Genomic DNA, 13,011 nt, shown 5'->3' with positions numbered 1-13,011 from the left:
CGAACAGCTCTGGTGTGACTCGTGGTTCCCTCCTCCACCCACCCCCACGAGCCCCCGAGGACGCCCCGCGCCAGGTGCGCTCTGGCCAGGATGCCCACTTCCGGGAGAGGCGCGCGGACCGCCGGCGCGCTCAGGTGAGCTGCAGCCAATGCCAAGCGAGACCCGCCCCGCCGGCGCCGCGTCCGCGCGGCACAGCACGGTCTCGGCACTCTGGGCACGGGCGCCTGGGGCCGGGCGTCCCCTCTCCTGCGAGCGCCAGGCAGGAAGCGGCGCCCCTGCGAGGCCGCTAGCGATGCCCCGGCGCACGGGCCCCTGCGGCGCGGAGATCGCTCCAGGCTGGACTCAGCGAGGCCAAGGCCGCCAGCAGGAGCGCTTGCCGGGACCCGGCTCGGGCGGCGGAGCTGCAGGCCCCCGCAAACAACCCAGTTTTTTAAATGGAAAAAGGACTTGAAAAGACCCTTCTCCAGATAAGACATACAAATGGTCAACAAACACCTGAAGAGATGTTAAACATCGTTAGTCACGATGGAAATGCACATTAATATCACAACGCCATACCCCTCCACAAACACTAGAAGGCCTATAATCAAGATAATTAAAAATAACAAATTTTGGCAAAAATGTAGAGACATTGATACAGAGTTTCCCATGGGGAAAATGAATCGGTCCAGGAGATGGATGGTGAGAATATTTGTACAACAATGTGAATGTAGTCAATGCCACAGAACTGTATACTCAAAATGGTTTAAATGGTAAATGTTACTTTTAATCACAATGAAAAGAATGAATGAAGCACTGATGATACATGTTAGAACATGGATGAACACTGAAAACATTCTAAGTCAAAGAGCTCATGCAGAAAAGGTCACCCAGATCATACTTAGCTCGTGTATTTTAAATCCATAAAGGTTTTGAAAATGAGGGAAAGTCTCAGTAATGGTTTCAGAAAAAGAAAACTGGATCAGAATGGGAAAAGACATTTCCATAGAGTTGCGGAGATGGTGAATGTTGAAGTGGGCCCGTGGATAGGATTATAAGGTGGAACCATAAAATTTCGTCTTTGGGTCTTTATGTTCTGGTTCCCTGGGAGAGGACCCCAGTATTGCATAAAACACACTGGAGTAGTTTATGTGAGGTGGTGTATTTTGTACTGCTACTTATAGTTTTTTTATACACTTGAAATTACTGGGGAGTACATTACTTTTCAAAAGAACCAGGTCAAAACCATGCCCAAGAAAAGCAGAGAAGACATCAAACTTCATAATAGAGGCCAAGCCTTAACCAGATGCGGTTCACCTAAAGTGGTGACGCTCATCATTCTTGTAGGGTCCACGCGTTATTAACAGGCACCATGGGAAGGTTATATTAGGAGCCACTGTGTCTTGCGTGCTGTGGATGACCTGGCTGTAGTAGAAACAGTGGGATTTCTGAATTCTAGTCTCCCACATCAAACCACCAAAAACCTGTTAGAACTAATAAACGAATTTAGTAAAGCTGTAGGGTAAAAAATCAGTACACAAAAATCACTTCTCTTTCTTTCTTTTTTTTTATAAATTTTTTAAAAAATATTTATTTCTTTATTTAGAAATTATTTACTTCAGGTAGGAAGTCCTAGAAGGAATGCTTAGCAGAGTGCTTTTTCACTGCAGCTCACAATAGGGCAATGAGGCACAATTCCATGGCATGTTAGATGGCGTAGAAACGTTTTCCTAAAGCTGCTGGAGTGCTGAAGAAATCTAGTTCTCTCAAGTAAGAGTGTAGCATGTGGCCCTTTGCTCGGCATACACAGAGGGCATCTGAAGGGCCAACTGACCTGGCTGTTGCTCAGCAAACATAGAGGGGTCTGGGGGTACTCAGGGATCTGTAGGGAAAAGGGTGCCAACCGGGGGGCTTAGGAGTCCGGAAAAGGGTACTTCCTCTAAAATAAAGCAGAAGAGTGACTAAGACATCATGGAAGAAGCTGCAAGACTCCCTTTCTGCACGGCTACTCACAGCATTACCTCGAGGCCAGTACTCACGTTGAGTTTCCCTTTAGATCTAGAGAGCGGCAGGATGAGCAACACCCCGGCGATGGAAGCACCCGGCTTAGCTAGAGAAAACTCATTTTCTTCCTAGAGCCATGCCTACGGTGGCTAGTGGCCTGTCAACTGCAGTCAATTTCAAGAAGCTTCAAGGCAGCATGAATGGAGCTTTCCAAATGGGAAAGCAAGGCTGGTTCCATCAGGCCCCCATTTCCACGGGCACATGCAGCATACATCCCTGTGCTTTCTAACAAGTCCAAAGAAACACTGGTTACCCAGTGGTTCCTTCCCTGAATCAACTCCTCAAAGCAGGGTGTTCTGCAAACAGCAAACTGCCTAAACCAAGGAAATCCCCAGGTAGGCCTCCAGGCCCGTGGCTCTTCAAAAGCCTGCAGTGTTACACGAGGAACTGGGCTTTACTTGCAGTCGGAACGCAAGCCGACATTCTCCTGGAGGCAGGGTGACTTCAGGCAGGGGGTCCCAGATCGAATGCGAAGCCGAGGGTTATTCTCAGTACAGCTCAGACTAGGGCAATGAGTCACACTTGCACGGTATGTTGGACCTGCTACAAAGGTGTTCGTCGACCTGTGGGAGTGTTGAGGAAATCACGCTCTGCCAAAAAAGAGTGCAGTCTGTTGCCCTACACTTGGCACACACAGAGTGGCTCTGAAGGGCTACGGGCCTGGATGTGGCTTAGCAGGCCCATGGGGGCCTCAGGGTACTCAGTGTTCTTTCAGGGAATAGGGTGCCCATGCGTGGTTCCTAGATGTCCTGCAAAGCGTACTGACGTTAAAACAATGCAGAGCAGCGGCTACGGCCTCCTGGAAACTGATGCACGCCTCCGCTTCTGCATGGCAATTCAGGGCCTTACCTCGAGACAACTGCTCAGGCTGAGTGTCCCGTTAGCGACACAGCATGGTAGGATGTTGACTTTCTCCTCGAGCAGAGTGACTTCAGGTACGGGGTCCTCTAAGAATCCTAAGCAGAGTGTTTTCCCATGGCAGCTCAGATGGGGGCCATGACGAACAGTCCCATGGCACGTCGCACTGGCTAGAAATGTGGTCCTGAGGCTGTTCCAGTGTTCTGGAAATGTAGCTCTCCTTAAGGAATGAGCAGTGTGTTGCCCATCACTCGGCATACACAGAGGGCCTCCGAGGGACCGACCTTTGGGCCTCGATGTTGCTCAGCAGGCCCACAGGGGTCTGGAGGTACTCACTGATTTTGGAGGGAAAATGATGCAAACCCGAGGGGCCTAGGAGTCCTGAAAAGGGTAGTTCATTTAAAATAAAGCAGAACAGGGGCTTCCCTGGTAGCTCAGTGGTTGAAAATCTGCCTGCCAATGCAGGGTACACGGGTTCGAACACCGGTCTGGGAGGATCTCACAGGCCACGGAGCAACTAGGCGCGTGAGCCACAACTACTGAGCCTGCGAGTTTGGAGCCTGTGCTCCGCAACAAGAGAGGCCGCGATAGTGAGAGGCCTACGCACCGCGATGAAGAGTGGCTGCCACTAACCGCAACTGTAGAGGGCCCTAGCACAGAAACGAAGACCAAACATAACAATCAATCAGTCAATCAATAAATCTTAAAATAACAATAAATAATGAAAAAAATAAAATAAAATAAAGCATAACAGCGAATAAGACCTCATGGAAAGAGCTGCATGCCTCCCTTTCTGCGCGGCTACTCAGGGACTTACCTCGAGGCCAGTACTCACGTTGAGTTTCCCTTTAGCTCTAGAGCGAGGCAGGATGAGCTCCACTGCGGCCATCGAAGCACCTGGCTTACATAGAGAAAACTCATTTTTTTCCCAGAGCCATGCCTACAGTAGCTAGTGGCCTGTCAAGAGCAGTCAATTTCAAGTAGCTTCAAGGCAGCATGAATGGAGCTTTCAAAATGGGAAAGCAAGGCTACTTCCATCAGGCCCCCACTTCCACGGGCACACGCAGCATACATCCCTGTGCTTTCTAACAAGTCCAAACAGACACAGGTTACCCAGTAGTTCCTTCCTTGAATCAACTCCTCGAATCAGGGTGTTCTGCAAACAGCAAACTGCCTCAATCAAGGAACACCCCAGCTAAGCCTCCGGGCCCGTGGCTCTTCAAAAGCCTGCAGTGTTACACGAGAAACTGGGCTTTACTTGCAGTCGGAACGCAAGCCGACATTCTCCTGGAGGCAGGGTGACTTCAGGCAGGGGGTCCCAGATCAAATGCGAAGCCGAGGGTTATTCTCAGTGCAGCTCAGACTAGGGCAACGAGTCACACTTGCACGGTATGTTGGACCTGCTAGAAAGGTGTTCGTCGACCTGTGGGAGTGTAGAGGAAATCACGCTCTCCCAAGAAAGAGTGCAGTCTGTTGCCCTACACTCGGCATACACAGAGTGGCTCCGAAGGGCTACGGGCCTGGATGTGGCTTAGAAGGCCCATGGGGGCCAGAGGGTACTCAGTGTTCTTGCAGGGAATAGGGTGCCTACGCGGGGTTCCTAGATGTCCTGCAAAGCGTACTGACATTAAAACAATGCAGAGCAGCGGCTACAGCCTCATGGAAACTGCTGCACGCCTCCGCTTCTGCATGGCAATTCAGGGCCTTACCTTGAGACAACTGCTCACGCTGAGTGTCCCGTTAGCGACACAGCATGGTAGGATGCTGACTTTCTCCTCGAGCAGAGTGACTTCAGATACGAGGTCCTCGAAGAATCCTAAGCAGAGTGTTTTCTCATGGCAGCTCAGACGGGGGCCATGACGAACACTTCCATGTCATGTCGCACTGGCTAGAAATGTGGTCCTGAGGCTGCTCCAGTGCTCTGGAAATGTAGCTCTCCTTAAGGAACGAGCAGTGTGTTACCCATCACTCGGCATACACAGAGGACCTCCGAGGGACCGACCTTTGGGCCTCGATGTTGCTCAGCAGGCCCACAGGGGTCTGGAGGTACTCACTGATCTTGGAGGGAAAATGATGCACTCCCGAGGGGCCTAGGAGTCTTGAAAAGGGTCCTTCCTTTAAAATAAAGTAGAACAGGGGCTTCCCTGGTGGCGCAGTGGTTCAGAATCTGCCTGCCAACGCAGGGTACATGGGTTTGAGCCCTGGTCTGGGAGGATCCCACTGGGCGCGTGAGCCACAACTACTGAGCCTGCGCCGCTGGAGCCTGTGCTCCGCAACAAGAGAGGCCGCGATAGTGAGAGGCCTATGAACCGCGATGAAGAATGGCCCCCACTTACCGCAACTGTAGAGGGCCCTAGCACAGAAACGAAGACCCAACATAACAATCAATCAATCAATAAATCTTAAAAAAAGAATAAAAAATGATAAAAATAAAATAAAATAGAGCAGAACAGCGACTAAGACTTCATGGAAAGAGCCTCATGCCTCCCTTTCTGCACGGCTACTCAGGGACTTACCTCGAGGCCAGTACTCACGTTGAGTTTCCCTTTAGCTCTAGAGTGTGGCAGGTGAGCTACACCCCGGCCATCGAAGCACCCGGCTTACCTAGAGAAAACTCATTTTATTCTTAGAGCCATGCCTACAGTGGCTACTGGCCTGTCAACAGCCGTCAATTTCAAGTAGCTTCAAGGCAGCATGAATGGAGCTTTCAAAATGGGAAAGCAGGTTTTCCCTGGGGGTGCAGGGGTTGAGAATCTGCCTGCCAATGCAGGGAATACGGGTTCGAGCCCTGGTCTCGGAAGATCCCACATGCCGCGGAGCAACTAGTCCCGTGAGCCACAACTACGGAGCCTGCGCGTCCGGAGCCTGTGCTCCGCAACAAGAGAGGCCGCCATAGTGAGAGGCCCACGAACTGCAAAGAAGAGAGGGCCCCGCTTGCCGCAACTAGAGAAAGCCCCCACACAGAAACGAAGACCCAACAGAGCCATAAATAAATAAATAGATAACATAGGATTTCTTTAAAAAAAAAAATGGGAAAGCAAGGCTAGTTACATCAGGCCCCCATTTCCACGGGCACACGCAGCATACATCCCTGTGCTTTCTAACAAGTCCAAACAGACACAGGTTACCCAGTGGTTCCTTCCCTGAATCAAATCGTCGAAGCAGGGTGTTCTGCAAACAGCAAACTGCCTCAACCAAGGAACGCCCCAGCTAAGCCTCCGGGCCCGTGGCTCTTCAAAAGCCTGCAGTGTTGCACGAGGAACTGGGCTTTACTTGCAGTCGGAACGCAAGCCGACATTCTCCTGGAGGCAGGGTGACTTCAGGCAGGGGGTCCCAGACCGAATGCGAAGCCGAGGGTTATTCTCAGTGCAGCTCAGACTAGGGCAATGAGTCACACTTGCACGGTATGTTGGACCTGCTAGAAAGCTGTTCGTCGACCAGTGGGAGTGTTGAGGAAATCGAGCTGTCCCAAGAAAGAGTGCAGTCTGTTGCCCTACACTCGGCATACACAGAGTGGCTCCGAAGGGCTACGGGCCTGGATGTGGCTTAGCAGGCCCATGGAGGCCTGAGGGTACTCAGTGTTCTTGCAGGGAATAGGGTGCCCACGCGGGGTTCCTAGATATCCTGCAAAGCGTACTGACATTAAAACAATGCAGAGCAGCGGCTACGGCCTCCTGGACACTGCTGCACGCCTTCGCTTCTGCATGGAAATTCAGGGCCTTACCTCGAGACAACTGCTCACGCTGAGTGTCCCGTTAGCGACACAGCATGGTAGGATGCTGACTTTCTCCTCGAGCAGAGTGACTTCAGATACGATTTCCTCGAAGAATCCTAAGCAGAGTGTTTTCTCATGGCAGCTCAGACGGGGGCCATGAAGCAAACTTCTATGGCACGTCTCACTGGCTAGAAATATGGTCCTGAGGCTGTTCCAGTGCTCTGGAAATGTAGCTCTCCTTAAGGAACGAGCAGTGTGTTGCCCATCACTCGGCATACACAGAGGGCCTCCGAGGGACCGACCTTTGTGCCTCGATGTTGCTTAGCAGGCCCACAGGGGTCTGGAGGTACTCACTGATCTTGGAGGGAAAATGATGCACACCCGAGGGGCCTAGGAGTCCTGAAAAGGGTACTTCCTTTAAAATAAAGCAGGAAGCAGGGTCTTCCCTGGTGGCGCACTGGTTGAGAATCTGACTGCTAACGCAGGGTACACGGGTTCGAGCCATGGTCTGGGAGGATCCCACAGGCCGTGGAGCAACTGGGCCCGAGAACAACAAATACTTAGCCTGCGCCGCTGGAGCCTGTGCTCCGCAACAAGAGAGGCCGCGATAAAGAGAGGCCTACGCACCGCGATGAAGAGTGGCCGCTACTTACCACAATTGGAGAGAGTCCTAGCACAGAAACGAAGACACAACATAGCAATCAATCAATCAATCAATAAGTTTTAAAAAAACAATAAAAAATAAAAAAATAAAATAAAATAAAGCAGAACAGCGACTAAGACCTCATGGAAAGAGCTGCATGCCTCCCTTTCTGCGTGGCTACTCAGGGACTTACCTCGAGGCCAGTACTCACGTTGAGTTTCCCTTTAGCTCTAGAGCATGGCAGGATGAGCTCCAACCCGGCCATCGAAGCACCCGGCTTAGCTAGAGAAAACTCATTTTCTTCCCAGAGCCATGCCTACGGTGGCTAGTGGCCTGTCAACAGCAGTCAATTTCAAGAAGCTTCAAGGCAGCATGAATGGAGCTTTCCAAATGGGAAAGCAAGGCTAGTTCCATCAGGCCCCCATTTCCACGGGCACATGCAGCATACATCCCTGTGATTTCTAACAAGTCCAAAGAAACACTGGTTACCCAGTGGTTCCTTCCCTGAATCAACTCCTCAAAGCAGGGTGTTCTGCAAACAGCAAACTGCCTAAACCAAGGAAATCCCCAGGTAGGCCTCCAGGCCCGTGGCTCTTCAAAAGCCTGCAGTGTTACACGAGGAACTGGGCTTTACTTGCAGTCGGAACGCAAGCCGACATTCTCCTGGAGGCAGGGTGACTTCAGGCAGGGGGTCCCAGATCGAAAGCGAAGCCGAGGGTTATTCTCAGTGCAGCTCAGACTAGGGCAATGAGTCACACTTGCACGGTATGTTGGACCTGCTACAAAGGTGTTCGTCGACCTGTGGGAGTGTTGAGGAAATCACGCTCTGCCAAGAAAGAGTGCAGTCTGTTGCCCTACACTCGGCACACACGGAGTGGCTCCGAAGGGCTACGGGCCTGGATGTGGCTTAGTAGGCCCATGGGGGCCTCAGGGTACTCAGTGTTCTTTCAGGGAATAGGGTGCCCATGCGTGGTTCCTAGATGTGCTGCAAAGCGTACTGACGTTAAAACAATGCAGAGCACCGGCTACGGCCTCCTGGAAACTGCTGCACGCCTCCGCTTCTGCATGGCAATTCAGGGCCTTACCTCGAGACAACTGCTCAGGCTGAGTGTCCCGTTAGCGACACAGCATGGTAGGATGTTGACTTTCTCCTCGAGCAGAGTGACTTCAGGTACGAGGTCCTCGAAGAATCCTAAGCAGAGTGTTTTCTCATGGCAGCTCAGATGGGGGCCATGACGAACAGTTCCATGGCACGTCGCACTGGCTAGAAATGTGGTCCTGAGGCTGTTCCAGTGTTCTGGAAATGTAGCTCTCCTTAAGGAACGAGCAGTGTGTTGCCCATCACTCGGCATACACAGAGGGCCTCCGAGGGACCGACCTTTGGGCCTCGATGTTGCTCAGCAGGCCCACAGGGGTCTGGAGGTACTCACTGATTTTGGAGGGAAAATGATGCAAACCCGAGGGGCCTAGGAGTCCTGAAAAGGGTAGTTCATTTAAAATAAAGCAGAACAGGGGCTTCTCTGGTAGCTCAGTGGTTGAAAATCTGCCTGCCAATGCAGGGTACACGGGTTCGAACACCGGTCTGGGAGGATCTCACAGGCCGCGGAGCAACTAGGCGCGTGAGTCACAACTACTGAGCCTGCGAGTTTGGAGCCTGTGCTCCGCAACAAGAGAGGCCGCGATAGTGAGAGGCCTACGCACTGCGATGAAGAGTGGCCGCCACTAACCGCAACTGTAGAGGGCCCTAGCACAGAAACGAAGACCCAACATAACAATCAATCAGTCAATCAATAAATCTTAAAATAACAATAAATAATGAAAAAAATAAAATAAAATAAAGCATAACAGCGAATAAGACCTCATGGAAAGAGCTGCATGCCTCCCTTTCTGCGCGGCTACTCAGGGACTTACCTCGAGGCCAGTACTCACGTTGAGTTTCCCTTTAGCTCTAGAGCATGGCAGGATGAGCTACACCCCGGCCATCGAAGCACCCGGCTTACCTAGAGAAAACTCATTTTCTTCTTAGAGCCATGCCTACAGTGGCTAGTGGCCTGTCAACAGCCGTCAATTTCAAGTAGCTTCAAGGCAGCATGAATGGAGCTTTCAAAATGGGAAAGCAGGTTTTCCCTGGGGGTGCAGTGGTTGAGAATCTGCCTGCCAATGCAGGGCACACGGGTTCGAGCCCTGGTCTGGGAAGATCCCACATGCCGCGGAGCAACTAGGCCCGTGAGCCACAACTACTGAGGCTGCGCGTCCGGAGCCTGTGCTCCGCAACAAGAGAGGCCGCCATAGTGAGAGGCCCACGCACTGCAAAGAAGAGAGGCCCCCGCTTGCCGCAACTAGAGAAAGCCCCCGCACAGAAACGAAGACCCAACAGAGCCATAAATAAATAAATAAATAACATAGGATTTCTTTAAAAAAAAAAATGGGAAAGCAAGGCTAGTTCCATCAGGCCCCCATTTCCACGGGCACACGCAGCATACATCCCTGTGCTTTCTAACAGGTCCAAACAGACACAGGTTACCCAGTGGTTCCTTCCTTGAATCAACTCCTCGAAGCAGGGTGTTCTGCAAACAGCAAACTGCCTCAACCAAGGAACGCACCAGCTAAGCCTCCGGGACCGTGGCTCTTCAAAAGCCTGCAGTGTTGCACGAGGAACTGGGCTTTAGTTGCAGTCGGAACGCAAGCCGACATTCTCCTGGAGGCAGGGTGACTTCAGGCAGGGGGTCCCAGATCGAATGTGAAGCCGAGGGTTATTCTCAGTGCAGCTCAGACTAGGGCAATGAGTCACACTTGCACGGTATGTTGGACCTGCTAGAAAGCTGTTCGTCGACCAGTGGGAGTGTTGAGGAAATCGAGCTGTCCCAAGAAAGAGTGCAGTCTGTTGCCCTACACTCGGCATACACAGAGTGGCTCCGAAGGGCTACGGGCCTGGATGTGGCTTAGCAGGCCCTTGGGGGCCTGAGGGTACTCAGTATTCTTGCAGGGAATAGGGTGCCCACGCGGGGTTCCTAGATATCCTGCAAAGCGTACTGACATTAAAACAATGCAGAGCAGCGGCTACGGCCTCCTGGAAACTGCTGCACACCTCCGTTTCTGCATGGCAATTCAGGGCCTTACCTCGAGACAACTGCTCACGCTGAGTGTCCTGTTAGCGACACAGCATGGTAGGATGCTGACTTTCTCCTCGAGCAGAGTGACTTCAGATACGATTTCCTCGAAGAATCCTAAGCAGAGTGTTTTCTCATGGCAGCTCAGACGGGGGCCATGACGCAAACTTCTACGGCACGTCTCACTGGCTAGAAATATGGTCCTGAGGCTGTTCCAGTGCTCTGGAAATGTAGCTCTCCTTAAGGAACGAGCAGTGTGTTGCCCATCACTCGGCATACACAGAGGGCCTCCGAAGGCCCGACCTTTGTGCCTCGATGTTGCTTAGCAGGCCCACAGGGGTCTGGAGGTACTCACTGATCTTGGAGGGAAAATGATGCACACCCGAGGGGCCTAGGAGTCCTGAAAAGGGTACTTCCTTTAAAATAAAGCAGGAAGCAGGGTCTTCCCTGGTGGCGCACTGGTTGAGAATCTGACTGCTAACGCAGGGTACACGGGTTCGAGCCATGGTCTGGGAGGATCCCACAGGCCGTGGAGCAACTGGGCCCGTGAACCACAACTACTGAGCCTGCGGCTATGGAGCCTGAGCTCCGCAACAAGAGAGGCCACGATAAAGAGAGGCCTACGCACCTCGAAGAAGAGTGGCCGCTACTTACCTCAATTGGAGAAAGCCCTAGCACAGAAACGAAGACACAACATAGCAATCAATCAATCAATCAATAAGTTTTAAAAAAACAATAAAAAATAAAAAAATAAAATAAAATAAAGCAGAACAGCGACTAATACCTCATGGAAAGAGCTGCATGCCTCCCTTTCTGCGCGGCTGCTCAGGGACTTACCTCGAGGCCAGTACTCACGTTGAGTTTCCCTTTAGCTCTAGAGCGTGGCAGGATGAGCTCCACCACGGCCATCGAAGCACCCGGCTAACCTGGAGAAAACTCATTTTCTTCCCAGAGCCATGCCTACAGTGGCTAGTGGCCTGTCAACAGCAGTCAATTTCAAGTAGCTTCAAGGCAGCATGAATGGAGCTTTCCAAATGGGAAAGCAAGGCTAGTTCCATCAGGACCCCATTTCCACGGGTACACGCAGCATACATCCCTGTGCTTTCTAACAAGTCCAAAGAGACACAGGTTACCCAGTGGTTCCTTCCTTGAATCAACTCCTCGAAGCAGGGTGTTCTGCAAACAGCAAACTGCCCAACCAAGGAACGCCCCAGCTAAGCCTCCGGGACCGTGGCTCTTCAAAAGCCTGCAGTGTTACACGAGGAACTGGGCTTTAGTTGCAGTCGGAACGCAAGCCGACATTCTCCTGGAGGCAGGGTGACTTCAGGCAGCGGGTCCCAGATCGAATGCGAAGCCGAAGGTTATTCTCAGTGAAGCTCAGACTAGGGCAATGAGTCACACTTGCACGGTATGTTGGACCTGCTACAAAGGTGTTCGTCGACCAGTGGGAGTGTTGAGGAAATCGAGCTATCCCGAGAAAGAGTGCAGTCTGTTGCCCTACACTCGGCATACACAGAGTGGCTCCGAAGGGCCACGGGGCTGGATGTGGCTTAGCAGGCCCATGTGGGCCTGAGGGTACTCAGTGTTCTTGCAGGGAATAGGGTGCCCACGCGGGGTTCCTAGATGTCCTGCAAAGCGTACTGAAGTTAAAACAATGCACAGCAGTGGCTACGGCCTCCTGGACACTGCTGCACGCCTCCGCTTCTGCATGGCAATTCAGGGACTTACCTCGAGACAAGTGCTCACGCTGAGTGTCCCGTTAGCGACATAGCATGGTAGGATGCGCATTTTCTCCTCGAGCAGAGATACTTCAGGTACGAGGTCCTCGAAGAATCCTAAGCAGAGTGTTTTCTCATGGCAGCTCAGACGGGGGTCGTGATGAACACTTCCATGTCATGTCGCACTGGCTAGAAATGTGTTCCTGAGGCTGTTCCTGTGCTCTGGAAATGTAGCTCTCCTTAAGGAACGAGCAGTGTGTTGCCCATCACTCGGCATACACAGAGGGCCTCCGAAGGTTCGACCTTTGGGCCTCGATATTGCTCAGCAGGTCCACAGGGGTCTGGAGGTACTCACTGATCTTGGAGGGAAAATGATGCACAACCGAGGGGCCTAGGAGTCCTGAAAAGGGTACTTCCTTTAAAATAAAGCAGAACAGGGTCTTCCCTGGTGGCGCAGTGGTTGAGACTCTGTTTGCCAACGCAGAGTATAGGGGTTCGAGCCCTGGTCTGGGAGGATCCCACAGGCCGCGAAGCAACTGGGCCCGTGAGCCACAACTACTGAGCCTGAGCCGCTGGAGGCTGTGCTCCACAACAAGAGAGGCCGCGATAATGAGAGGCCTACGCACCTCGAAGAAGAGTGGCCCCTACTTACCGCAATTGGAGAGAGCCCTAGCACAGAAACGAAGACCCAACATAAGAATCAATCAATCATTCAATAAGTCTTAAAAAAACAATAAAAAATAAAACAATAAAATAAAATAAACCAGAGCAGCGACTAAGACCTCATGGAAAGAGCTGCATGTGTCCCTTTCTGCGCGGCTACTCAGGGACTTACCTCGAGGCCAGTACTAACGTTGAGTTTCCCTTTAGCTTAGCGCGTGGCAGGATGAGCTCCACCCCGGCCATCGAAGCACCCGGCTTACC

General features: G+C 51.9%; 1 protein-coding gene across 1 annotated transcript in view; it reads left to right on the top strand.

The window, feature by feature from the left end:
- Positions 1-292: 292 nt before the first annotated feature.
- The window catches only part of LOC132350460 (myosin-13-like), a 113,967-nt gene continuing 101,248 nt past the window's right edge, over positions 293-13,011 (top strand). Inside the window, 1 exon segment of the mRNA XM_059899645.1 lies at positions 293-407. Within this exon segment, the coding sequence (XP_059755628.1) occupies positions 293-407 (115 nt within the window).

This window comes from Balaenoptera ricei, chromosome 16 (assembly GCF_028023285.1).
Source record: "Balaenoptera ricei isolate mBalRic1 chromosome 16, mBalRic1.hap2, whole genome shotgun sequence".
In the NCBI taxonomy this organism is placed as follows: Eukaryota; Metazoa; Chordata; class Mammalia; order Artiodactyla; family Balaenopteridae; genus Balaenoptera; species Balaenoptera ricei.
This window is presented reverse-complemented; position numbering and strand designations above follow the sequence as displayed.